The sequence below is a fragment of the Typopeltis vanoorti genome, chromosome 5 (genome assembly GCF_054136105.1).
Source record: "Typopeltis vanoorti isolate ZY-2024b chromosome 5, IOZ_Tvanoo_1.0, whole genome shotgun sequence".
NCBI classification, from domain to species: Eukaryota; Metazoa; Arthropoda; class Arachnida; order Uropygi; family Thelyphonidae; genus Typopeltis; species Typopeltis vanoorti.
This window is the reverse complement of record NC_143553.1, coordinates 145524710-145551220: the sequence shown is the minus strand read 5'-3', so window position 1 is coordinate 145551220 and position 26511 is coordinate 145524710. Positions and strand designations below refer to the sequence as shown.

Here is a 26511-nt window from a genome sequence, read left to right as displayed (position 1 = left end):
TAACTTAAACCGATCCGATGGTTTACATCTATCCCCTTTATAAGAGATAATACTTTACAAATTGGCTAATCTTTCCTAACTTTTTAAAAAAAAAATAATAAAAAAAAAAATCAGCTAACGCCTTTTTATTCCCGTATACGGGAGTAGGCGAGGCCATTTAGCCCTATCTAACTTTTGGAGACTGAGTGGGCAGTTCAATCTCCACTGGTACCAATCGGAGATAGATGGCCCAAGGCTATCACTAATTAAGCGGTACACAATGAAGAGAGACGGCTCAAATGTGCCGCCATCTCGTGGTCCCTAACCTTAACACAATATATTTAATGTCTGAAAATAATGTGGGTTCTACGGTCGATTTTCTTGAGTTTACGGGACGAAAAACCCGCTTTCCCTTGCCAGAGATCGACTAACTTGGGAACCGGTCGAAAAAAGGCTTAGAAAAATTTCCTCTAGTCGGCGACTAGATTTGAACCACCAAACCCTTTCTTCGTGCGGTCAAGCGCTGTAGAGTGCAAACGCCACTTCTACTGAGCTACACAGGCCTAACTTTTTATTATACGTATAATTTTTTTTTTTTTAGGAAATTTTATTGACCTTTTTAGTTATCTTACTCTGACTGCTTAGGTGGTGCTTTTTGGAATTATCTGTTATTATTTAATTTGAACTTAAAAATGTACCGAAGATGCCTGTGACACACAGGCGAAAATTATACTAATAAAAAATCTTTTTACATGAGTTTTTCCGTCATTAATTTTGTAACAATATATATATCTAAAGGAAGTATGCTTTGCATTATGAAATACTGATGCAGTTGACAAAGTCAACAGCCTCCATATAGTGTAGACCAGTCATAAAGATACATCACATGTAAACTTTTCTCACACGTGGGTAAAAGATTAAAACAAAAATATAACTTTTTGTCTATTATAATTTACTTTGTATCAAGGTAGAAAAACTTTCTACAAAAAGTGTCCAATCATAATCTTACCTTAGTTCTGAAACTTCACTATAATCATTCATTTAGATACTAAATGAATGAGGATTGGTTGGCAATTTGAATTAATGATTAAACTAAATCTGTAATGGCTAAAATCTAAATAAGCATTATGATGGAAAAGAAAGTGTTTGCATAGAAACTACAAAAATGTTGTGTTGCCAGAACTGGTATGGCAACCTCACCAACCCTACATCCATCCCCATGTGCTGCAGTTTATTGATTCAAATTCCATGTGGTATCTTGTCAAGGACTTTTGCAAAGTCCAGTAGTATCACTGTAAACCCATTAACTTTATCCAACTCAGCTGTCACTGTGTTATATAAAATGTGAGCAAGTTACTGAGGCATGACCTACCCTTCACAAAATCATGTTTTCCCCCATAATCCTGATGCCTTTTCCTTTCCCTTGCTTCTGCACATTATGTAATGATGTACATGGGCAATGGCAATAAATATGCAGTGTCTGTCCCTTCCTAAAAAATATTAGCAAGGCTAAGTCTGACTTTTAAAGGGTTAAATGTAGAAATGTTTTGCCTGTGCCAATGATGGTTATATCATCTCTGTTACTGTAAAAAGCTGTTGGGCACAATGTTTACCCAATATGTGCTCTGCCCCCCCCCCCCAGATGGTGCCATTTCAACATCATATAAAGCTAACTCTTGGCATCATTCATCTCTACACCATATCATACTCAGTTGGCATTATTCCCATAGCATGGAAGCAAGCCCATATATAACCAATTCCAAAACTGACATGCCTACCAACAAACTATAAATCTATTGCTCTCACTTCAGACTGTTTAAATTAATGAAAAAAGTCGACAACAATCAACTTCAGACAGCACTCAGGTGAGAGAAGTAGGCTTATAGTCTGATGGTAGGCACTTATCACTTGAAGAGCTGTAAACTAATCAATATCTAGCCATATTGATTCAACTAGTAAACATCTACAGCAATCGTTTTTGCCTCCATCACCCTCCACCCATGACACACAACATCGAAAGTCTTGAAGAAACCTGTGCTGTTGCACTCAACATCTCAAGGCATTTGATAGGGTTTGGCATTGACGGTTTCTCAGCAAATTATCATCTTATGGTCTGCCTTCCATCCTTTGTAAATGAATGGTCAATTTTTTCTTAGGCCATTCACTGAATGTAATGGTGACAAATGTTCTCTCTACAGATTTTTCAATTAATGCAGGTGTTTCAGGGTTCTGTTATTTCACCACTTTCTTCCTCATATACACAAATGACCTCTCATCGAGCTCAAATCCTATCCACAGTTTTATTAAAGTCAGCAATCTCCATTCATGGGGTGCTTAAGGGCCAAAGCTGTATAACTGAAAGGAGACCTCCACATAGCCTTTAAAGGAATGCGGAGAACCGACCAGGGCTTCTGACCTAATGTCCAATCCTCACCTTCTCGTGGTGCACCCTGTTGGGTATCTACTTGGATACTGAACGGACGAGGATGGGCTGGCAATTTGGGATTTAGATGACCAAATTGTATTCTTATTGGTTAAACCAAAATATAGAATGATGGTACAACATGACAAAATTTCATGCCGGCTGGGACGTCGCCTGGTTAAACAAAGCCCCCGTTGTTTTCGCCAGGGAACCAGGGTGAACAGTGAAAAGTCAGCTACTGGAACAAATCTGAAAATAAACCCCAACTCAACATCACCAGAGTTAAAGATAGGTACTATCAACGTAAGAAGCCTGAATGGCAAAGAAATGGAGCTAGCTGAGGAATTAGATATGTACCAGATAGACATAATAGGGGTGACTGAAACAAAAAAGACCAAAACTGGTGAGATCTTTCTGAGCAACAAATACAAAATGTTATATTCAGGCAATGACAATCAAGGAAAAGAAGGACTAGCCATAGTATTCAACACAAAATACGAGGCTAATCTTCTTGAATGGCAGTCAGTCTCAAGTAGAGTAATGTGGGCAAATATCAAAATGGGGAACTGGACAATAAGACTTATTTGTGCCTATGATACCACAGAAGGTTCTACTAAGGTAGAAGTGGAGGAATTTTTTGAGGCTTTAGAAAAAGCGACTGACACAATGAAAAATGAAAAGTGGGTCCTTGTTGGGGATCTAAATAGTAGAGTAGGAAATGATTGTGAGACATACAAAAATATTTTGGGAAAATTTGGAGAAAAGAGCAAAGCTAATAATAATGCCAAATATCTCTTGGATTTCTGCTCAGGACATGGACTGGTTATTACTAACACCATGTTCCAACATAAAAATGTGCACAAATTCACATGGAGAGAAGAGGCTAGGAATAAGAAAAGTCTCATTGACTATGTTATTGTTGATAGTGATGTTTTCTCCCTGGTGCAGGACACCAGAGTGTACAGAGGATTTGAAATTGGAAGAGATCACTATTTAGTCTTGAGCAGGATAAAATTGAATTTCATATTGAAAAGAATGACATGTAAGAAAGTTTTAAATCGAATAAAAGTTGAGCAGCTCTCAGATGTGAACTGTAGGCTAAAATACACAAAGATTATTGAAGAAAAAATGAAAAGAGTTTGAGAACAGGAATCAAACCTTGGAGATTCAGTGGCAAACTCTGAAGAAAACATTGACTGATTCTGCCAGAGAGGCATGTGGTGAGGTTATCTGTAAGGATAAAAAAATCAGAACTCCCTGGTGGACACAGGAAGTTAAAGAGGCAGTGAAGGAAAAGAAGAAAGCATACCAAAAGTTCCTGGCAAATAAGTCAGCTTATGCTCTTAGAGAATATAGAGACAAATGCAAGAATGCTAAACACTGTGTAAAACTAGCTAAACAAAAGTCATGGGAGGACTTTGGTAAGAATATAGAAAATAAATATCAAGAAGGTGGCAAAATATTCTGGAGGGTGTTGAAGAAGCTTAAGAATGAAGGAAAGAGTGATGTAAAAGGAATTAGAGATGATAAAGGTGACATGAAAACTGGAGAAAAAGATATCCTTGAAGTATGGAGTAATTACTTTGAAAAACTGCTAAATGAAACAAGCAGTGATGACAGCACAGTGGTAAAAAACACTCACCAGGCATGCAGTCAGGAATACATATCCATACTAGAAGTAGAAAAAGCCATCAAAGGCTTGAAATGTGGAAAGGCAGCAGGAGTAGATGATATTCGACCAGTATACTTCTGATATACCACTCTTATACCATCATGCTGAAGTATGGTGGTATAAGAGTCTTACAGTGGCTGTACTGCATAGTTCAGAAAGCCTGAACAGAGGGACGAATTCCCGATGATTGGAGCAGAGCTCTCATAGTACCCATATATAAAAAGGGAAATAAAATGAATGTGAGAATTACAGAGGTATTTCCCTACTGAGTGTTCCTGGCAAGATCTATGCAAGTATACTTGAGAAATGGTTGAGAAGAATTGTAGAAGAAAAGCTTGGTGAAGAACAAGCTGGATTCAGGCCAAATAGAGGCTGTCAGGATCAGATCTTCACTTTACGACAAATAGTCGAGAAAGCATGGGAATATAACAAAGATCTGTATTTAAGTTTTGTCGATCTGGAAAAGGCATATGACAAGGTGCCAAGAGAGAAGCTATTCAATACGCTGCAGTTATATGGTGTCAATGGGGCATTATATCAAGCAATACTTAGTCTTTATTTGAGTTGTAAGTCAGCAGTTAGAATTGAAGGAAGTACAGGCAGATGGTTTAATGTAAAATCTGGTGTGAGATAAGGATGTACATTATCCCCTCTGTTATTCATTATTTATATGGATCACATTATGAAAGAAAGTGATATTAAACATGATATCAAAATTGGAGATGTTAACTTATGGATCTGAGAGCTGGGTCAGAAATAAAACACTTGACCAAAGACTAGAGACCACAGATATGAGAGTCCTGAGAAAGATTATAGGCATGAACAGATGGCATCAATGGCAATATCATATTAAAAACAAGGATATTAGGAAAGAACTTGACATTGTCAGCATCCAGGAATGCGTTAGCAGAGCTAATTTTAGGTGGTATGGTCACTTAAACAGAATGGGCGAGGAAAGATTAGCAAAACAAGTGTTCTCTGCCAGGTTGGCAGCAAAACGACCCAGAGGAAGACCAAGATATAGGTGGATTGATACGGTACAAAATGCTTTAGACGATAGAAATATAAGATCTGATAATGTTGGAGTCTTGACAAGTAACAGACTGATTTGGAGGAAAATTGTAGATAGGAAATTAATAATGATGTAATTTTTTTCATGTAGTACTATCATATCCTGTACACCCCTTGAGGGTACATGGCAGGCATTTGATGATGATGATGATCTCCGTTCATCATACTCATAAGATAAACCCTGTAACTCAAGTTTCAAGATTATTTATCCAAGTGTAAGGAAACAAAGTTTGTGCCTGAAGTATTTTCAGGACTGGGCCAAAATTAAATCAAGTATATAATTTCTTGGTTTCTTTAATTTAGAGTATAACCAAGTGGGAAAACTTCCAACAACTATCTCTATTTGAGACACTAATACGTCGAGATCCCAATTAACATCCAAGGCTACCAAATTGTGCCCAAAGTGAGCATCCCACCTGGTTAGGACTCTAGTCTTTCATCCCTGTGTTTCACTTTGTTTTGTGTTGCCTTTATGTGCATATGTGTTACGTCTCATATTGTACTCCTTGACGATGTCTCAGTGACTGCAATGAAATATTGGAAGAATTAACTAATATTTTAATCTTTTCTCATGCTATTTCACTCCATTAAGCTTTCTAACATGAGTTTCTCCCAGCACCACTTGAAGCCTTAACGCACAGATAACTAAAGGGTCATTATTTTGAAGGTCGTATAAACAGTAGATTACTGTAGTTTCACTCACTCAAAAAAAAACAATTCATCCTAAGCAAGAATGCAAAATCACATGGCATGCATTAGCGGTCATCAGGTAAAGAAGACTAGAGATGATTATTGGCAAAACTGAAACCTGAAATATTAAAAGATTTAATGAGCGATTTCCCATTGTCATTTAATATAAGTCCTTGGTTTCTGTTGAGAATCTGTGTGAATGGATAACTGGATTCTTTTAGGAGCCAGGAATAAAAGTTTTCTTCTAAATATGGCATGGTGGGCCAAACCAGATCTTTCTTTTAAGCTCAACATTGCCAACATGTTCCTTCTTTCTCACTTCAAATCCACACCTTGTCTGCCCTTTGTAGGTCAGACTGCATAAGCATGGTATTTTATAGATTCTAAGATAAAGTAAAAAGGGGGTTGGGGATACTGTCCTTGAGAGAGAAAGAGACCTAAGAAGGCTTAGGTCTCTCTCTCTCTCCCAAGGCCTATCTCTCCCTTATCCACATATGGCACTATTGTGCCATATGTGGGTAAGTGGTTAAGTAGTTAAGGTTTTGTGATCTATAACATATGGTGTAGGTTATATATATATTTAAAAAACAGTGCATTATGTTGCATTTCTTTAATTTACAGTTTTAAGAGACCAGCATCAAGTCATCAAGGATTTTTACTTTAACTCTTTCAATGTTCAGAGGTCTTTTGTGAGATGCATTGTTAGCTTCCAAGAGCAATGTGCGGCTTGAGAATTGTGCTTTGGCCTACATTGACATCTATAATAACAAGGATCACTAATTTCTGATCTGATTTGGTACTAAATGTAATATGAGGCAAGACAGATGTTTGCAATCTCTACTGTTATTTATAATCTATGTGGGAATAGTTTGAATAGTGAATTTTTTTTAGAATTCTATTCCTTCAGCCACACGGCTGGTGGTGGTGGGGAGGATACCTATATGCTACCATACTAGGGAAAATGATTATGAGCAAGATGGTTCCCCATTGCCTTCCTTGCAATATTATATCCTATGACGATAGCCTGTGTGTTCATGGGGCTGGCTTGTTTGCTTGTGGGATGAAAAACCCCAATAAACTGGTGGGGAAAAACCCTGCTTTCCCCAAGACCAGCTAACTTGGCTATGGCTGAGGAAGATCCTTAAGCTCCTCACACCATCGACAGGAATCGAACCTAGGACACTCCTTCCTCAGGCATATGGTTGCGAATCACATAGCCACTAGCTAACCACGTGAACTCTTTTAGAATAGCTGCCTAGAATGTGACATTTCAGTAGTTTGTTATAGTGAATGAGTTTTATAATGGCATTTGCTATAGTAATAATCCAAGGGATAGTTAACATTATTAACACTATCCCTTAGGAACAGTGATTAAACCTGTTGTATAAATTGGAGATTATTCTGATAACAGGATTAAGCTCAGTTTTTCACAGACGATGTTATATTCTTAAATAAATATATTACATAAAATCTTTAAGCCAAATTAAATAACTGCCTTGTTAAATTTAATAAGAAAATTAGTAATAAAAAGATGGAAGTTATAGCAAAATATGCAAAAAAAAAATATTTACTACATTATCAACATTTAACCTTCAGAACACATAATATAATTTAGTTATGTAGGTGCAATTTTAATGAAAATTTTAGATATGGAAATAGATAGTAGCATTTTCAAGAATGGCAAAGTGCAGGGCCAAACGAATAAGTTTATAGAGAATAAGAGAGAAATTAGCCGAACTACAAGATTAGCAACACACCATCGCATTTAAATTAATTGTACACATCTGAGAGGTGGATCAAAAATAAAACAGATATGAGTTGGGCAAAATTAAGGACGTGAACAGATGGCATCTATGGCAGAACAACTGAAGGTGTTAGAAAAGAACTTGATATTTTTAGCATTCAAGAACATGAGTTAATTTAGGATATATGATGATTAAATGGAATGGAGAGATGGTAAGTTAACAAAACAGATGTTTGAAGTAAACACAGTCAAAAAAAAAAAAGCAAAAACAGCCAAAGAAATATATCTATAGAAAGACCAAGATCTTGAATGAATGATGCTGTCTGGAGTGCCTCCATGCTGGCAATATTGGAGATTTAACAAATAACAGACCAACAAGAAAGAAAATTTTTTAAAGTAATAATGAAGTCTTCGTTGTGTTTCCTGTGCATACCATCATTCCCTGCATAAAGCTTGAGAATAATACATATAATTAACACTCACTAAAGTAAACTCATAGCCCCTTGAGAATAATCTGAATAGTTTGCTATAGTGAATTTCTTTTAGAATAGCTACATAGAATGTGACATTTCAGTAGTTAGTTACAGTTAATGAGTTTTATAATGGCATTTGCTATAGTGAGTAGTAGTGTTTTCTATGCAAGAGATGAATGTACTAGGAAATTATCATATCTGGAAGAAAGAGAAAGAATTTTATTTTCTAAACTTACCTCTCCTAAGCCAGCAGCGATCCGTACAATTACTAAAGCATAAACTCCTAACCAAGCTGCATAGGGAGTAAGCAGCGTGAAAAAAGCAGTGCAAAAAATTCCTCCACCCAGTAACCACTTCCCACCAAATTTCTCTGCCAACCATCCTCCAGGCACTTGGGTGATTATATAACCATAAAAAAATGCAGCTAATATTAAACCTTGAGTTTCTTCATCCCAAAAAAATTCTCCTTCCTTAAAAAGAAAGTACATTCTTATAAGATAGGCACTTAATAAAGTATGCATAAAATAGTTTAAAATTATAAAAATGTTCAAATATACAAATTCCACTTCACAGAACATTTCTTTGTTATTAATGATTTTCATTTAAAAATCATTTATAAAACAAGTCATCTGTTTAAGGGGGGAAAAACATACTACTATCTCGCTGTCTTAAAACAATATTCACAACATCCCAAATCTAAATATGCAATTAAATTCTGAAAACATCCAAGAAGTAATTATTATTAGACATGTACCTTCATTCAGTCAGAAGACTCATCAAGACCTACACTAACCATTATTCACACAATACCTATCATAACTCTTCTTAAACTCATTCATTATCAGAGCACTCACAACTACCTCTGGCAATCCATTTTTCAGTCATTCACCACTCTCCAAACAAAAAATCTGGTCTACAACCCCCCCCCCTTCTCTTAATAATCACACTCTTACACAACTTTAGTGGGTGACCCCTAGTTCTCTCTACCGAAAAATTTCTTTTATGTCAATTTGCAACCAATATACCTTCAATCTGTGCTCATAAGGTGCATTCCATGCTCTCACCAGCATGTTAACTTCTCTCTGAAAATTCTTCACCAACTCATCTCCAAAAAGCTCTGGTAACCAAACCTATACACAGTAGTCAAGATGTGACCTTATCATATAGAGGGATAATAATCTCTCTATCTCTGCATATTAACATGTCCAATATCAAAGTAATTATTTGAACTATTTTGCCAATTTCTGAAATATGTCCTGTCAACTTCGAATAACTAAATATTCCCACTAAATAATTCCCTCAGATGTGCCAGTCATATGCAAATAGTCCATGTCTGATTAATGCATATTGAAATATGATTACTGATAACTGGAACATAACTTCCAACACCTTTAGAAATTTAAAAATACAAACACATAAAGATTTTTTTTTTTTTTTTTTTTAATTATGGTCACTTATATAACCTGAAAGCAAAAAGTATTTTCCCTTCTACATAGCCTTGGTTTTCTGGAAATCACATGTAACAATTTGTTCTGTGCCCACCAAATATGCAAGCTGGAAGGACAAGACAATTTGGCATATCCCGCTCCATGGTCAAGCACACAATATAATTTGTCCAGTGTCCATCATACATTCATTATATTATTTGACTTTGCTTCGCATTCTGGATACTCTTCTTTGCAAGGTAATCTATGCAAGCAGGTGAAAAGTTACACATGGGTTTCCCCCCCCCCTCTTGTCACCACTGTTATCTAAATTATTTCAGAGAACACTGGCAACAACTCTTCACTACTATCATTCTTTCTTTCTCCAACTGCTTACATTATTTTGATGATTTCACTATTTGATCATATTCTAATGAAGTATTAGACAGATTTTACATTAAAATTAATGACCTTTTCCATAGAATAAAATTTGCATTAGAAAAAGAAAATAATGGAGTCCTTCCTTTTCAGGATTCACTTGTAAAGCGAGAGAAAAGTTGATGACAGCTTTTCAGTTTATAAGATGATGACATTCACCAGAAGATACCAGAAAAAAATTATGAAATAAAAATGGCAGGTCACTTAAGCTAGATAACTAATAGATCTCCATAGGACTTATAACGAATGCAGAGAACCTACTAGAGCATCTGATTTAAAAGTCCTTAATTTCCCATGGTGCACTGTTATTAGATACTCACTTGGACACCAAATGAATGGATGAAGCGAGGCTTACAACTTGGCAATTTGTCAAACAAATTGCATTCTGTATTGCAAGAAACCAAAATAATAATGATGGTACACCGTAATCAGAAATTGTGCTGACTTCACCCACTGCAGAAGGTTAGGGTACACTACTCCCATGGTGATCCAGTCCATATTAGGAAAGTATCTATACTTGGGTGAATCAATGCATGAAGGTGGAAGACAATCACAAACATCCATGCCTACACGGAATTTGAACCCGCAGCTTCTTGGCTGGAGAACAGATACGCTAACCACTCAGCCAACCAGGCTGGCAAAATAATATATATATGTGTGTGTGTGTGTGTGTGTAAATTGTTCAAGAAGATAAGAAAATAAATCCTAGGCTTATCAGAAATATTCTGAAAAAGGCAAAGAAAAAAAAAAAGACATAATAACAATAATGATAAATACCATTATTAATACTATTTCACCACAAACATGAGCATAAGTTTACTGATATAGCACACAAAAGAAACAAAAAAAATCATATTGATTATGTTATTATTGATAGTGATATCTACAGGATACAAGCATTTACAGGGAATTTGAAATAGGAAGTGAACACCATTTAATACTGAGCAAGACAAACACAAGAATCATATTGAAAAGAAAAATGTATAAGAAAGTTTTAAAAATAACCAAAGAACAAAGCTTTGGCAATGACAAAATGAAGAAAACATCATTAGATATAGCTCACAGAGTATGTGATAAAGGTTTCAGTAAAGAACAGAAAGTTAAAAAAAAAACAGGCTAGGAAAAAAAAAATCCATGCTAGTAATCAGCATATAACTTTATAATATCATAAAAAATATATTTATTTAACCACTTTCATACATATTTTAATGTGTAAAAGTAGTTAAACAAAAGTCATAGCAAGAATATGGAAGATAAATATCATGAAGATAACTAAAATGTTCTGGAAATTTCTGAGAAAATCCCCCAAAAGAAAATCAAAAATGATAAAAGTGATATAAACACTGAAGAATATTCTAATGTTTAGCATAATTATTTTGAACAATCAGGTAACTGGTAATAGAACAGCAGAAAAAAATACCCAGGAGCAATGTAACAAAGGTAGAAAAATATTTCAGAACACTTCAATAATAAAGATATAAAAATTCATTAAAAACCAGAAATGCAGAGAATTATAGGCACAGACATAAAATGTTCAAATGCACAGGAATGAAGGCTTTATGATGATTACAATGCATGATTCAGAGAGCTTGGCAGATGGTTGAATCCCATATGACTAAGATAGAGCTCATTGTACCAGGAGAAATAAAACTGATATGGAAAATTATAGAATTTCATTATTGAGTATCCTGACAAGATTTGTGTGTGTGTGTGCATTCTTGAAAAGACCCTAAAAAAACTTCCTGTATAATAATATAATAAAAAACAGTTTTATTATATTATTATACAGGACCTCATCATGAGAGGCTCATCTTAAACAACACAAAGTCTATCATACCATTCCCTAAACTCATTCACTGTTTGTGCTGTCACACCCTATCAGGTAATGCATTCCATGGTTCAACCACCCTCCATGACAAAAAAAAAAGCTATTCCTCACCCTCTTACTCACCACTTCCATTAATAACTTCAAAGGATGGTCCCTTGTCGTAGCTCTTTCCTCTTGATCTACCACATGAAAGAGCTCCCCAGTGTCAATCCTGAAACTAACTCAACAGTTTAAATGTTAACACCATATCACCTCTCCTTCTATCAACCAAACTCTACTGTCCACATGTCCTCAGTCTATCATTTTACAGTCCTGATATCATTTTGGTTATCTGCCTTTACATCCTCTGCAAAGTTAATTTATTCTCTTCAAATATCACGACGACGAATATGAGCACAATAATCCCAGTGTGGTCATGGCTTTAAACAACTCTTCTATCTCTGCTGAACAGCATCCTTCTCAGTATTCAATGATCCTCTGGGTAACCTTCACTACCTTTGCAATATTGATATAAAGGTTAAACAATACAGATCCCAATATTGAGCTCTGAGGGATTTCACTTGTAATCTTCTACCTTAATACTGCTCCCTTTTATACAACTCTCTAATATCAGAAAGCCAATTCAATTCACTAACCTGATATCCAAACCTATATACTGTAACTCAGGTGTTAAACATATGGCCCGGGCCAAATCCTGCTTGCAGCTCAATTTTATGAAAAAATTATTTTATTACTATTTTGTAATTTTAAATTATTCTGTTAATATATACCTATAGAGGTCATAAAACGGTTAAAGATAAATTGATTAAGGCTTAACCTTTCGCTGCAGAACTGCGTTTACACCACGGAACGAATGTGCTAACAAAGCTGCATTAGACAAAGTATATAAGTGTGCGTGTGTGTGTGTATATATATATATATATATATATACACACACAAACACACACATATATACTGCTTTCACTAAAGCTAATTTTAGATTTACATAATTTTAGTCATAAAAATTTTATATCTACCTAACCCCATTAGCCAAAGCAAAGAAAAGTTGATGGTGAATGTAGAATAATGCAAAAAAAATGGACAGATTTATATTTTTTTTGCTGAATTGGATGGTAAACCGATCTGCTTGATTTGCAATAAACAAATGGCAATTATTTTCAGATATATCATTGTCAAGGAATACTATTGCAGAACATATTATGGATAGCTCTGAAAACTTAAACGTGCAACTTAAGAATAAAGCTCATTTTTTTTTGCATTTTCCATTGCCATTGATGAAAGCACTGACATTACTAATGTAGCATAACTTCGTATTTTTATTTGAGTTATTGATGAAGATATGTACATCATAGAAGAATTTGTGGAAAGGTCAAAGAACAGGGGAAGATATATTTCGATCTTTAGTTATTTCTTTAGATAAATTAAACATAAACTGGAAACAGATGGTGAGTTTGACCACAAATGGAGCTCTGCAAATGGTAGGCAGTGATTTGGGTGTAGTGTCCATATTAAAATCAAAATTGCAGGCTATTAAATAAAGATCACCATCTCTATGGTGTGCTTTGCATTATACATCATGAAGTACTATGCTGCAAAGCTCTCAAACTGGACCATGTCATTGATATTGTGGTAAAAAGAGTTGATTTTATAGGTGCACAGGACTTAAATCACCAACAATTTGATAATTTCTAAAGTGAGATTTATATTCCTGGACTGCCCTATTACAGTATTGTTCGTTGGCTAAGTAAGGGAATTGTATTGAAATGCTTCTATGAATTGTTTGGCGAAATTAAAGTTTTCATGGAAATGAAAGAAAAAAATGTGCCTGAATTTGAAGATACTGAATGAATTCAAGATTTAGCTTTTATGGTTGACATTACTGGTCATTTGGATGATCTGAACCTAAAAATGCAAGGAAGCACTAAATTAGTGACTGAACTTTCTTCATGCATTGAAGCATTTGAGATCAAGTTTGAGTTTGGGCCGATCAAATGTTGAAAGGGAATTTATTCATTTGAAAAGTACAGCTATGTAATTTCTGATCTAAGAAGACATTTTCAAAAAAGGGTTCTTAGATTTACATGAAATAAAGTAAAAATTCTCCATTTTCCTGGATCCATTTTCTGTTGACATAGACATTGTGCCTGAAGAACTCCAACTTAAAGTGATAAATATAAAGTGTAATTTAGCTCTTATGGATAAATTTTCAAAGGTAGACATGAAAACATTTTATCTGTTTTTGGGAGATAAATATCCTGAATTCAAACTATTTTCTGCAAGAATAATGTCTATCTTCAGAAGTTCATATGTTTGTGAGCAGTTATTCTCTCAAATGCACATAAACAAATCAAAATATCGTTCAAAGATAACCGATGACCATTTAAAGGCGATAATGAAAGTTTCAACTACCAAGTCCTTCTATCTAAACTTTGCTATTCTGGTAGAAAAAAAGAGAAGTCAAGTTCCAGGAGGCTGCAGAAAATTAAGGTAAAAAAAACTTTTATTTTATTTCTTTTTGTCTATATAAAAAATATCTAAAAACTTTTTTTTTAAAGTTTTTTAGATATTTTTTATGTAGACAAAAAGAAATGAAATTTTGTCATGTTGTACCATCATTTGTATATTGGTGTAAGTCAATAAGAATACAATTTGGTCGGCTAAATTCCAAATTGCCAGTCCATCCTCATTCGTTCAGTATCCAGGTAGATACCCAACAGGTTGCACCATGAGAAGGTGAGGATTGGACATTAGGTCAGAAGTTCTGGTCAGTTCTCCGCATTCCTTTAAAGTCTATGTGGAGGTCTCCTCTCAGTTATACAGCTTTAACCCTTAAGCACCCCCTCCAGTTTCTATTCTTTTTTTAACCTGCAATTCTTATGGTCCATAATTTGCTTCTGTACAGTAGAGAAGGTCTTGCCAAAGCTTTATAAACTCTTATTTTTGTATGCTTTTGAATTTGGTTAGGTTTGAATATATTATTGATCATCCCTGTTATCTTTAGGATTTTCAAATTTTGACATCAATGTCAGCTTCCTTTGTATATGATACAGCATATCCGAGATACATGAAGCACTTAATTTGTTCTAACATTTTTTTAAATTTTCAAATAATGGTTTTACTTCTCATTGGAGATGGTCTTTTAAAAACATTGATTTTGGTTTTCTGTTTACATTTGCATTCCAAATTCTTTAGCAATTATGTTTAAGGAGTATACTGATCTCTGGATTTCATTTCCACTTTCAGCTATGATTATCTGGTCATCTGCAAACAAAAAAGGTATTAAGTATGGGTCCACAATCCAGTTTAAATGTAGGTTTTATATTTTTTCCCCCCATTTCTTTATTATTTCATCTATATAGGTATTAAATAATAGTGACATTGGGCATCCTTGAGAGCATCTCTGTTTATTGATTTCTATTCAATACTTTTTCATTGATTCTTACAGCTATTTGGCTGTTTAGATACATGATAGCTATTGCTATCCAAATATTCCAAAACTGCAAGTAGCTGGTTTGGAATATTTAGCTTCTTGAGTATGGGCTGCAGTTTGTTCCTGAAGACTGCCAAAAGCTTTCTGGTAATCTATGTATGTTCTGGTAACCCATGCTATACATGTTTCTATATTGAATTCACAATGCTTCTCCATTAAGATTTTTAATGTAATATAAAAGTCCAGTAAACGATTATCCTTTTCAGAAGCCATTTTGGTTCTTCACAAAGTTTATCTTCTAATATAATTTAAGTTTTGAAGTTAGTATTCGCACATACAACTTATAACCAATATTTAGGAGACTTATTCCTCTGTAGTTTTCACAGTTGCACTTATTGCCTTTTTTATATATTAATAAGATAATTGCTTTATTCCAACTTTCTAGAATTTTTCCTTGCTGTCAGTTATTTTTAAATAATTTAATGTCTTTTGACAAATAGGATACCTGCATATTTAATAAGTTCTATATTTATTCCATCTTCTACATTTATAATTCATAAAATTCAACTTTTGGTGGGCAAAATAAAAGCTCCAGCAAGTGAAGAATTTATTATACAATTACAGAATTGTATAATAAATTAGTCAACAACAATAAAACATACATTTAAATATTATTACATACCTTCTCAAAGCTGTATGTTGTATTTGTTTGATCGATTAGATTTGGACATTCCCGGTTGTTTGACTCCAATGGAATAACCGCTGTACTGTTCACCATAGCAACAATTGCCACACTTAGATTCACACGAAGAGCATAAACAAGAAAAAATCCCCAGAATGACCAAAAGGTTAAAAGGTATCGTGCTGGAATGCAAGCTAAAATAAAAAATATATAATAAACTCTAAAATAAAATAAAGAAATAATATACAATTCATATCTTATGAAAAATAAAGTATAAAGAGATACATAATGGAAAACAACTATGTTAAACTAGTGACATCATTCATTATCATTATCAGAGTCGACTTTTCAGCATATTTTGACAATATACTCAGTCCAATTTATAGCAAATAAATAAAATTATAATTAGCACACCTAAGTGAAGCAGTGAACTTATAATTTAAAAAAAAAAAAAAAATCTTGCATCAAGTGGTCTCAAGAATAGAACTTATTCACTAACAAAGTAAACTGCTTCCCCACAGCATACTTGTGCTAAACATACTGCACCCTATATTTCTAATAACTTTATACAACACTGCTTGAAAACGATGCGAAATGAATTTTTGATATTTATATTTCTATTGTTTTTGCAAGAATTGCAAGAATTCCAACTTTCTGGAATTTTTCCTTGCTGTCAGTTATTTTTAAATAATTTAATAAGTCTTTTGACAAATATTTTGAGAATAATATCTGTGATGACAATTTGCATTATTCATTGACCTTTTAATAGAGTTCTATGAATAATAACCTAAACATAGTGGGGTTTTTTTTGTAAAAATTCTATGCCAAAAGTTATTGTGAGATTATGACATATCAACCTAACTTTTGGCTTAGGTGCCTTAGACATATTTGTTTTTTGTATAATTTGGTCACAACAAATCATTTCATAAAAACAAAAACTGAAAACAATTTAAAATCTTTATTAATTTTAATAGAGATCTTAAATCCTATTTAATGAAATAACAATTTTCAGTTGACAAATGGGCTGACAAATTTTTCTAAGGATTCCAAATATCAAATTTTAATAAAATTCTGACAAAGATTTTATTCAAATTTATAATAAACTTTTATAATAAATTTATTGCTGTTAGGATAATTAATGCAAGCAGAATACATTGCCTATCTTTATGTCACAACCTTTTAGTGGTGGACCAATTCTTGTCATGCAATTCCTTCCACCAGAATACAAGTACTTTCAATTAAAGTAATTCAATTAAAGGCATTATTATTATTATTATTATTATTCAGGCCTCCAAGGAGTCAAAAGACTCATCGAGGGAGGTCCTTCCTAAGACATAAATTCTGTAAAGACTCATCGAGGGGAGGTCCCCCCCTGAGAAACATAAAGTTTATCATACCACTCTTTAAACTCACTGACCGTTCTCGCTCCCACCACTCCATCAGGCAATGCATTCCACGGCTCAACCACCCTCCACACAAAGAAACCACTCCTCACCCTCTTGCTCACAGTTTCCTTTCGTAACTTCCAGGGATGGCCTCTTGTCATCACTCCTTCCCGCTGATCAACCAAGTGAAAGAACTCCCCAGTGTCAACCCTGTAACCACCTCTCAACAGTTTAAAAGTCTCAATCATATCACCTCTCCTTCTTCTATCCACCAAACTCTGCAGTCCACATTCTCTCAGCCGATCCTCATAACTATCCTTGTACAGTCCTGAAACCATCTTTGTCATCCGTCTTTGTATCCTTTCCACAGTTAATTTATCCCCTTCAAATCCTGGGGAACAAATCTGAGAACAATAATCCAAGTGTGGTCTGATCAGAGACTTATACAATGGAATGATAACCCTCTTATCTCTGCAGGTCAGTGTCCTTCTCATAATAGCAGCAATCCTCTGTGTTACCTTCACCACCTTTGCAATATGTCCCCTAAACTTCAGGTTTCTATCAATCATCAACCCCAGATCTCTTGTCTCCCCTACTTCCTCCAGTATAACTCCTCCCATAGAGTATGCAGCATCCCATCGATGTTTCCCAAACCTCAAGACCTTACATTTTGCTGCATTAAACTGACACCCCCATTCATTTGCCCATCTATCTAGCTTATTTAAATCCTCTTGCAGGGCTACCACATCTGCACTATTACTAATAATCCTTCCCAGCTTCGCATCATCCGCAAACAACTGAATATCCCCCTGCAATCCACTGGCTATGTCATTGATATAAAGGTTAAATAATATAGGTCCTAGTACTGAGCCCTGTGGGACCCCACTTGTAACCCTCTGCCTCCTGGAAACTGCTCCACCATACACAACTCTCTGATACCTATCAGACAGCCAATCCTGAATCCAGTTGACCAATCTGACATCCAGACCCATGTGCTGCAACTTAAATATCAGCTTATCATGTGGCACCCTTGTCAAATGCCTTCGCCAAGTCTAAGAAAATTGCAGTATATGCCTTTCCCTCATCTAATGCTCTTGTAACTTTATTATAAAAGGCTAGCATATTGCTAAAACAAGAGCGTCCTTTCACAAATCCATGTTGATTCTCACAGATAACATTACCCTCATCTGCCCAATGCTGTACACGGTCCCTCACTACTTTCTCCAAGATCTTAACAACTACTGATGACACACAGACTGGCCTATAATTAGACACTTCCAGTCTGTTACCACCCTTATGCAATGGCACTATCTTACCTTCCTTCCATTCCCTGGGCACCTTTGCCAAAGCCAGACTTTCATTGAAAAGCCATGTTAAGGGTATTGTCAATTCCCTAGCACATTCTCTCAAAACTCGTGGCGAAATACCATCCAGTCCCACAGCTTTACTGACATCCAGAGTACTCAGTATCTGAAACACCTATTATAAATGAAAATAGTGTGGTCCCCTTATTGAGATTTCTTCATTACCAACAACCTCACTTCATATCCCTTTACTCAATCCCTCAGTTTCTAGCAGTCTATTAAGAGCGACCTCACTGGAACAAGGGTTTTCCTGCTACAAGAAACACCACAGCCATGAGTTAGTATCCTTTCATGCATGTAATTTTCAAATGAAGCCTTTTTCTATGGAGACTAGGCTGAAATAAAACCGTCTTCAATCAGAATATGTTTTCCCTACTAAGTCCTGTATTGAATAATAATTTTTTAAAAAATCCTATAAAATCTTTTATAGAATTTTTTTAGAATTCTTTTAGCACTTACTGCCCTTAGCAACTGAAAGGTAGCTGAGCTGCATTCTTAGCCATCACCTATAGCTGAGTACAAATGGCTACTGATGGTAAGTACCATTATTCGTTCTTTGCAAACAGGAAAAATTGAAATTAAAAGGATATGAAAAGAAAACTAAAAATTATTTACTGATATTGTTATTTCATAGCACTTAACATTTTTGTAATAAGAATAGCAAATTAAGTGTATAACACAGCTTATTAAGCATTATATATATTAACTATATAGTACACTACAATACTATAGTACAAGAATATAAAACATAAGAAAACATACAATAATTTTTAATAAAAATTTTAAATAGCAGATATCTTAACAACAGACAGTGTAAAATATAAACTTCATTAAATAAGCAAGCTTACTTGCATAATAGGTAAATGTGTACAAAATTACTGAATGTTACAAATTTCTAAATGAATTGCATCCGTAAGTTTATTAACATCACTGTTAATAAAGATTCCGCTACGAACTGTTACATACTGTCCAAAAATAAAAAAAAAAATAATAAAAAAAAGCACCGTATGCATGCATGCATGAAATGCTAATATTTTAATTATTTCTGAAGGGGGGAGAAATGCTTCTGTAATTATATAATTCTATATTTTATAATTCCACTCTGGTGTTTATAATGTAATTATTTATGCATTCAGTAACAAATAAAGTGATTTAAATTATGTACATGCAACAACAAGTGGAATGTGTGTGTATGAGAGACAAAGGTAGCTTCAACAGCGACATGCTTCTTTTGTTAGTATACAGTACATGCTATACTTGCCACTTGTTTTTGTCTATCCATCCTTCCACTTTTTTTGTAGAACAAATCAATAAAAGTTTTATCAAATATCCTGAAATGAAGATGATCTCCAGTGAAAACAAAACCTCTGCAAAGGGGAAAAAAAAAAAGAAAGCTAAAAAAAAAAATTAATAATTTGGATTTGCTAGCATCATTGTCATGCATTTTCTATAAACTATTGGCCACTTTGCAAATTAAATAAATATCAGTTGGATAAAAATTCTTATTTGAAACCAAGCAAAAGACAAAATGCTCCAAATTGGAAATTCATCTATTAAATATGCTTCATAAAGAGTTTTCCCAGCATTGCATTACGTACAAAGGCATACCTCCTATTAGAGAAGAGTGCACAGAATAAAGATTTACAATAGACTGGGACAACTGTGTTATACAGATTACATATCTCAAAAATTTTCAAAAAAAAGAACAATTTCTGGCATTAAACAAATTTTTCAAAATATAAAACTCAGAGTTGTATACCATTTTAAACATTATTTTCAATATGTATTAAAATTATAACATATCAAAAGCTAACAAGGATTTTGTGGTGCTATATATATATATCCACTATTCATCAATTTGAAGTTACGTGAGTGATTGATTTCTTATATACCCTACTTTGCTTATCATTACCACTTTTCATTATTTCAGACTTGTCTCCTTAAATTTGCCAAATGGAATCTACTACCATTATTACTAGTATTATGTGACAACTCCAAGGAGTTCCTGGACTCATTGCAGGAGGGCACACTACTCCAGTGTACACAACTCACTGTATACCCTACTTAATCCTCCAGTTTCAAGATATTACTACTATCGACATAAAATACTATCTACCAATCACTGCTAGTAGTATTTGTCTGTAAATGGAATGTATTCTTTTGGCCAATTTGTCTGTATGCAGGATGAAAAACCTTTGCTATCATATCTGTATGAGATCAGTTAATGCACATAATTGAAAAAGCCTACAAAAAAATTCCTCTCAATACAATGAGAATCAAACTCAACTGAAGTGCTGTTACAACTTCAACAGAACATAAACCTTTAATCAATCAATAAATCATTTACAGCTTTCAGCACATACAAGCCAAGTATAAAGTAAATTGAATGCTGCAATATGCACATAACTTATGCATGTATAAGTGGCACAATATGCATATTGCACCACTCAATGTTCGAAATATCCTCCTTTTGCCTTCATGCACACCCAAAGTCTGTGAGGTCACATATCCCAAACGAGCCCAGCACAATTGGAAAAATGATAGTATATTGCACCCTTCTATTAGAAATTCAATTCTCTTCATGACGAGAGGAATCTTTATATGGGTTTTTTCATTTGAAGGTGAGTTAGCCAATCACATGCAGAGATAAGCTAACGGACCTATTAATTGAAAAAGCCTATATAAAGATTCCTCTCAACACAATGAGAATCAAACTCAACTGAAGTACTGTTACAACTTGAACAGCACATAAACCTTTAATCAATCATGTTGAAAGGTTATTTTTCACTTGGTTAGACTATAATAAATTTTACTATAGACTTAGTTTACTCCTTCAGTAAGGATTAAACTAAGTTTATTATACTTTAATCAATCAGTAAATCATTTACAGGTTTCAGCACATACAAACCACATGTATAATGTGCATATTGCAGCACTCAATGTTTGAAATGTTCCCCTTTTGACTTCACGAACACCTGAAGTTTGTGATTCACATATCCCGGATGAGCACAGCATGATTACCTTTTCAGTGCCTCTGTAGCACAACTGAAACCAAATGGAGGAACTGAAACCAAAAAAAAAAAAAAACTTCTACCTTTGCTACAGAGGTAGCAGTTTTTTTGTTTTTTTTTTGGCAAGGTTTTTTTTGGTCGGAGACTCAGGTTTTTCATCCCACATACAGACAAATTGGCCTTGAGAACACACACAATTTACAGACAAAAAATACTAGTGATGGTGGGCAGTAGATGATGATGGTAGTTGCAGTTCGGTGTAGTTGGTAGATTAAGTAATGAAGATGGAGTGTCGTAGAGTAGATCCCATCTCTCGATGAGTCTTTGGACTCCTGAGGTGTCACATGATAATAATATCGATGATGGTACACACAATATCAACTCTGCCACTGCTCACTCCAAATCCACTTCATGTTGGCAATGCTGGGGTGGTGTTTCCTGCAGGCTACTCTCTCAAACTCCAACCACAATTTCAATGGATTCAGATCAGGGGGCTTCCAGATGGCTAATCAGTGAACGAATTGAATCCTGTTGGAAAGTCCGCTGCCTACCATGAAACGAGGTGTTCAGGGGCTGTATACCAGGTTCTAGCACAGTATCTTGATACACTTTGGCAGAGATTTTGACCCCCTTTCTTGCAGAAATGTGACTTGGATACCTCCGATATACTACCACCCCATCACTGATGGGGGTGATGACCGCTCTGAATCCTGGGTACTATGCAGTCCATCTGGAGCATATACCTGATCATTTTGGCAGTCAAATGACTCTTCCTCTTCTGTGAAGAGGATATCTGTGTCTGTTTTACATAATTCCAGAAAAGCACTTTGATTTTATCAGCCTCTGAAGCACAAATTTTGGTGTTAGAAAGTGTCCAGTAGAATAACAATAGGCTCTCACCTCCAAGTCATTAGTACATGTGACATCATTCTCTGAGAAACATTCATCCCTCATGACATCACTTTCTGTGTTCTCATAGGATTATGGCAGAGGCATGCCTTCATAGCCCTCACAAGCTGTTGTGTCCTAGCTCAGTGTGGTCAACCTGTTCTTTGGCAGTCAGATACATCTTCTGTATCATTATAATGGTTAATAATCTGATACACAAACATCCTACTGATCCCGAGTTCTCATAATCTCCCCACTACATATTAACCCGTACAGATAGACAACTCTCCCTACCGATAAATACACAAATGTTGGCTGTGCACAGTGCCACTAATGGAACTGGGCTCGCACATTCTGTTGGCAGCAGAGGGGATGTGCAGAAGTTGAAACAGTATTTATGGCAAGGCTGTGTGTAATGACAGTGAAAATTTTCAAGATGATTTCAATAGATTGGTAGTATGGGCAAAAAAAAAAAAAAAAAAATTCACATTTGACATCAGTAGACGCAGTATGGTCACTGCCGTACCTCACATGGTTTGGCAATGATGTCTTCTGCTAGAATAAGTGGTAGCGTTGCAGATTCCCTTTCCACACAAAGTTAAGGACAACCACAAACATCCATGCCCATGGTGGGATTCAAACCCACGGCCTCTTGGCCGGAGAGCAGACACGCTAACCACTTGGCCAACCAGACAGGCTGGGCAAAGGTGAACAAATATCAGTTTAATGTGCAAAATGTAAGTTTATACATTTTGAGGTGAAAAGATTATTATCTGCATACTACCCTGATGGAACCATACTCCATGAAACAGACAAAGCCTGAGATTTGGGGATAGGGAGTTAAAGTTCAGAGAGCATAAAGTGACCAAAAAGTGGCTTTTTTTTTCTTTCTTTGTTTTTTTAAATTGAGATAAGAGGTTATTATACCTCTTTATAAGGCTCCATGTCTCTTGGAGATGTGGAGCTGAGCCAGAGGCAAGTGGTCGAGATGGTAGAGGGCTATGGGGATGCTCCATATGAAGAGAGATTGAAGATTTCTGGGTTACAGAGGCTGAATGATAGGCAGATAAGGGAGGAAAAGAAATATCATAGAGACATAAGTTGCTCAGGGGGCTTACAGGATTGATACAAAGGAAATTTTTCAGCACATGACTAGTGTGGGAAAAACTAGGGTTCATTCCTATAAATTAAGACTGGAGTTAGCAAGGGTATGAGGAATAGATTTTTTTCTAGTCCTCATGAAAGCATTCATCACTAACTCTAGTCATTCACTCAATTTCCCATTGTCCCTTGAAAATGGGGAAAGTGGGGAGAATGACTGGAGTCAGTCATTCTCTGCACATTCTCAAAGCACTCATAACTGGAGTCAGTTATGAGTGCTTTGTCAGCAAGTGAATTCAAAGCAAGATATGACAGGTTTGTGAAAATGGTTTGTGTTGATGTTAGTGGATTATTAATGATGAGTCTAAGAACTCCATGGAGGTGCACTTATATAATAATAATATAGTGTGTGTGTGTGTGTGTGTATAAATATATATATATGACCATATTCAGTTAAAAACAGTTTTGAATCTGGAACTGAAAAGACAGCAGGGCAATATCTAATAACAAAATAATGAAAATACAGCAACTGAGTCTTACATTACTACATATTCCCTAACCAAAACTTGAAGGAACAGACTGATGGACAGAACAGGTGGAAGAAATTGAGTTTTTTCACTTAGTTATACTATAAATTAAAGATGACAAGAAATTATATTATTGGTTTAATATAGATGTTAATGACTTCACATCAACTGCCTTAGCATACATACTATAATGCAAAGCATCCACCATTTCAGGTGTGTATCATGCTGTGCATTATGGGAAGGCCACTACCCACACCAGTTATTGATGCATGTTAAAGTGCAGGGATACCTCTCCAAAAACTCACAGTGATCTACAAGATTACTTTAAATCTGACTGAGTGACACTAAAGGATCACCTATTAAACTCATCGATCCTGACTTGAACCATTCCATGACAGGAATCTCGACAGTGGCTCCACTCACTGACAGGCAACAACCAACCTCCGTCCAAAGCCTCTCTATTCCCCACTATATAAGTAAAGAGAATTCTCCAAAAACTCAGACAAACTCCCAGATCATGCTAATTTCAGCGAATGACCCAAAGGACAATTTAACTAATAACTCAGTGCACAGGCCCACCCCACTACCAAGCAGAGCCGCTCATATCCCAAAGGTAGGACATTCACCAAGGCAACCACAGGACCACTTTGGGGGGACATCTCACATCCAAGCAAAACCACATCAGTGAGAGCCAGACCCAGAAGAGACACCAAGGCTGAAGTAATGCAAAGTCATATACTTTCCATATACAAGCAGTTAAAAGATGTCACACCTTATTATTAAACTCTGGATTAGAGATAGCCGTTGAAAGATTTTTTCACTTGATTATACTATAAATTAAAGATTCCAAGAGATTATATTCTTGGTTTAATCCTTTATCAAAGTGTAAACAAACAATGTATGTTTGCAAAGTATCTTTTCAACTGAGCTACTCGTGTATAGCGTTATATATATATATATATATATATATATATCTGAACTGGTGTGTGCTTTACATTATGGGATACTAAGACAATTGATGTGAAGTCATTAGCCTCTATATAGAAGTAGACTAATGCACTTGGATAAAGGATTAATATAATTTCTTGATATCCTTAATTTATAAGAGGAAGAAATGAAAAGCAGCCAATATAAGTTTACATAATGTAGCATTATGACGTTAGCACAAGATTTAAAAGGAGAATGGGAACATTTAATCACATATCATAAAATGTGATTTTGGGATAACCTCCAAAGCCTATTTTATTAAATATCGTGACTGTTTCCATTAACTGCATTGGAAACGTTTACTTATCAATATACGCTGTATATGTTTTCAGCAAATTTCAACAAATGAAAATGAAGAACCCTGCTACAAATAGCTGGTTATGGTAGTTATGCACATCTTGAAAATGAATATGTAGAGGGGAAAAAAAAGTACAAAGCTCAATGTAAATCAGTGAGAGGTAACATGCAGTGATAACATGACAAAGAAAGAAAACAGCGTTTTCTTTCTTTGTCATGTTATCACTGCATGTTATGTTATCACTGCATGTATGACAAAGAAAGAAAACAGCGTTTTCTTTCTTTGTCATATCTCATAATATGCAAGTCGCTGTTCTTGTAAATTACATGAGTATGCCCCGATAATCTTACCTGAAGGTCTGAGCCACTGCGGTAGAAAATGATTTTTCGTTTCATAGTCTCGGTAAATTTTGGCATTACCCTTACTTCTTGAATCTACAAAGTTTTTTAGAAGTACTTTATTAAGTTCCACTTCGCTAGTTAAATGCATCCTCATTTTGAATAGTAAACCTATATAAGTAACTGAGAACAGCGTATTATTTTTCTGAAATTATGACGTATAAAGAATTTCTTAATTATAAACGACAGGACCAATCATTCATAAAAAGAATGAAAAACTTCTCAGTCAGCCTTTTGAACATCAGATGTCAAAACTATAGGAATTCAAAGTACAGAATGTAAATAAATGAAAAATAAGTTACTTTGTTCATATACATGTTTCTGAGTTAAACATGATAATCTGCTGAAGAAAGAGAAAAAACTCTTTCTGCTAATACCGAATGCTTTTCCGAAAAAAAAAGTATGTATATTTGCTAATTCTATAATGTTCGAGTCATTCGTTGAAAGCTTCCTCACCGCTACTCTATGCACGTGTCATTGGAAATCCCAACAATGTTACGTCACCGTGAATCCCGTGAACTATCCTCCTTCTCCCCCACCACCTTTTTTTTTCTATTTCGCAAAGCAGCTTTTGTAATTTTTTTAATTGAAAAGGTTAAGTTTTAAATGACATAACAACCACTAAGTTTTAAGCTGAATATTACATCGCTTTAAATTTGTTTCCTTTTTAAATTAAAAATCACCTAGTTTTAAATTGAT

The 26511-nt window shown here is 35.0% G+C and overlaps 1 protein-coding gene across 1 annotated transcript in view; it reads right to left on the bottom strand.

Moving 5' to 3' along the window:
- Positions 1-25909, bottom strand: part of LOC150106909 (sialin-like) — an 86723-nt gene extending 60814 nt beyond the window's left edge. The window contains exons 1-3 of the mRNA XM_090393502.1: positions 25765-25909; positions 15854-16047; positions 8288-8521 (exon numbers count right to left, since the gene is read on the bottom strand). Of these exons, the coding sequence (XP_090249628.1) occupies positions 8288-8521; positions 15854-16047; positions 25765-25909 (573 nt within the window). The remainder of the gene's footprint in view (positions 1-8287; positions 8522-15853; positions 16048-25764) is intronic.
- Positions 25910-26511: the final 602 nt, after the last annotated feature.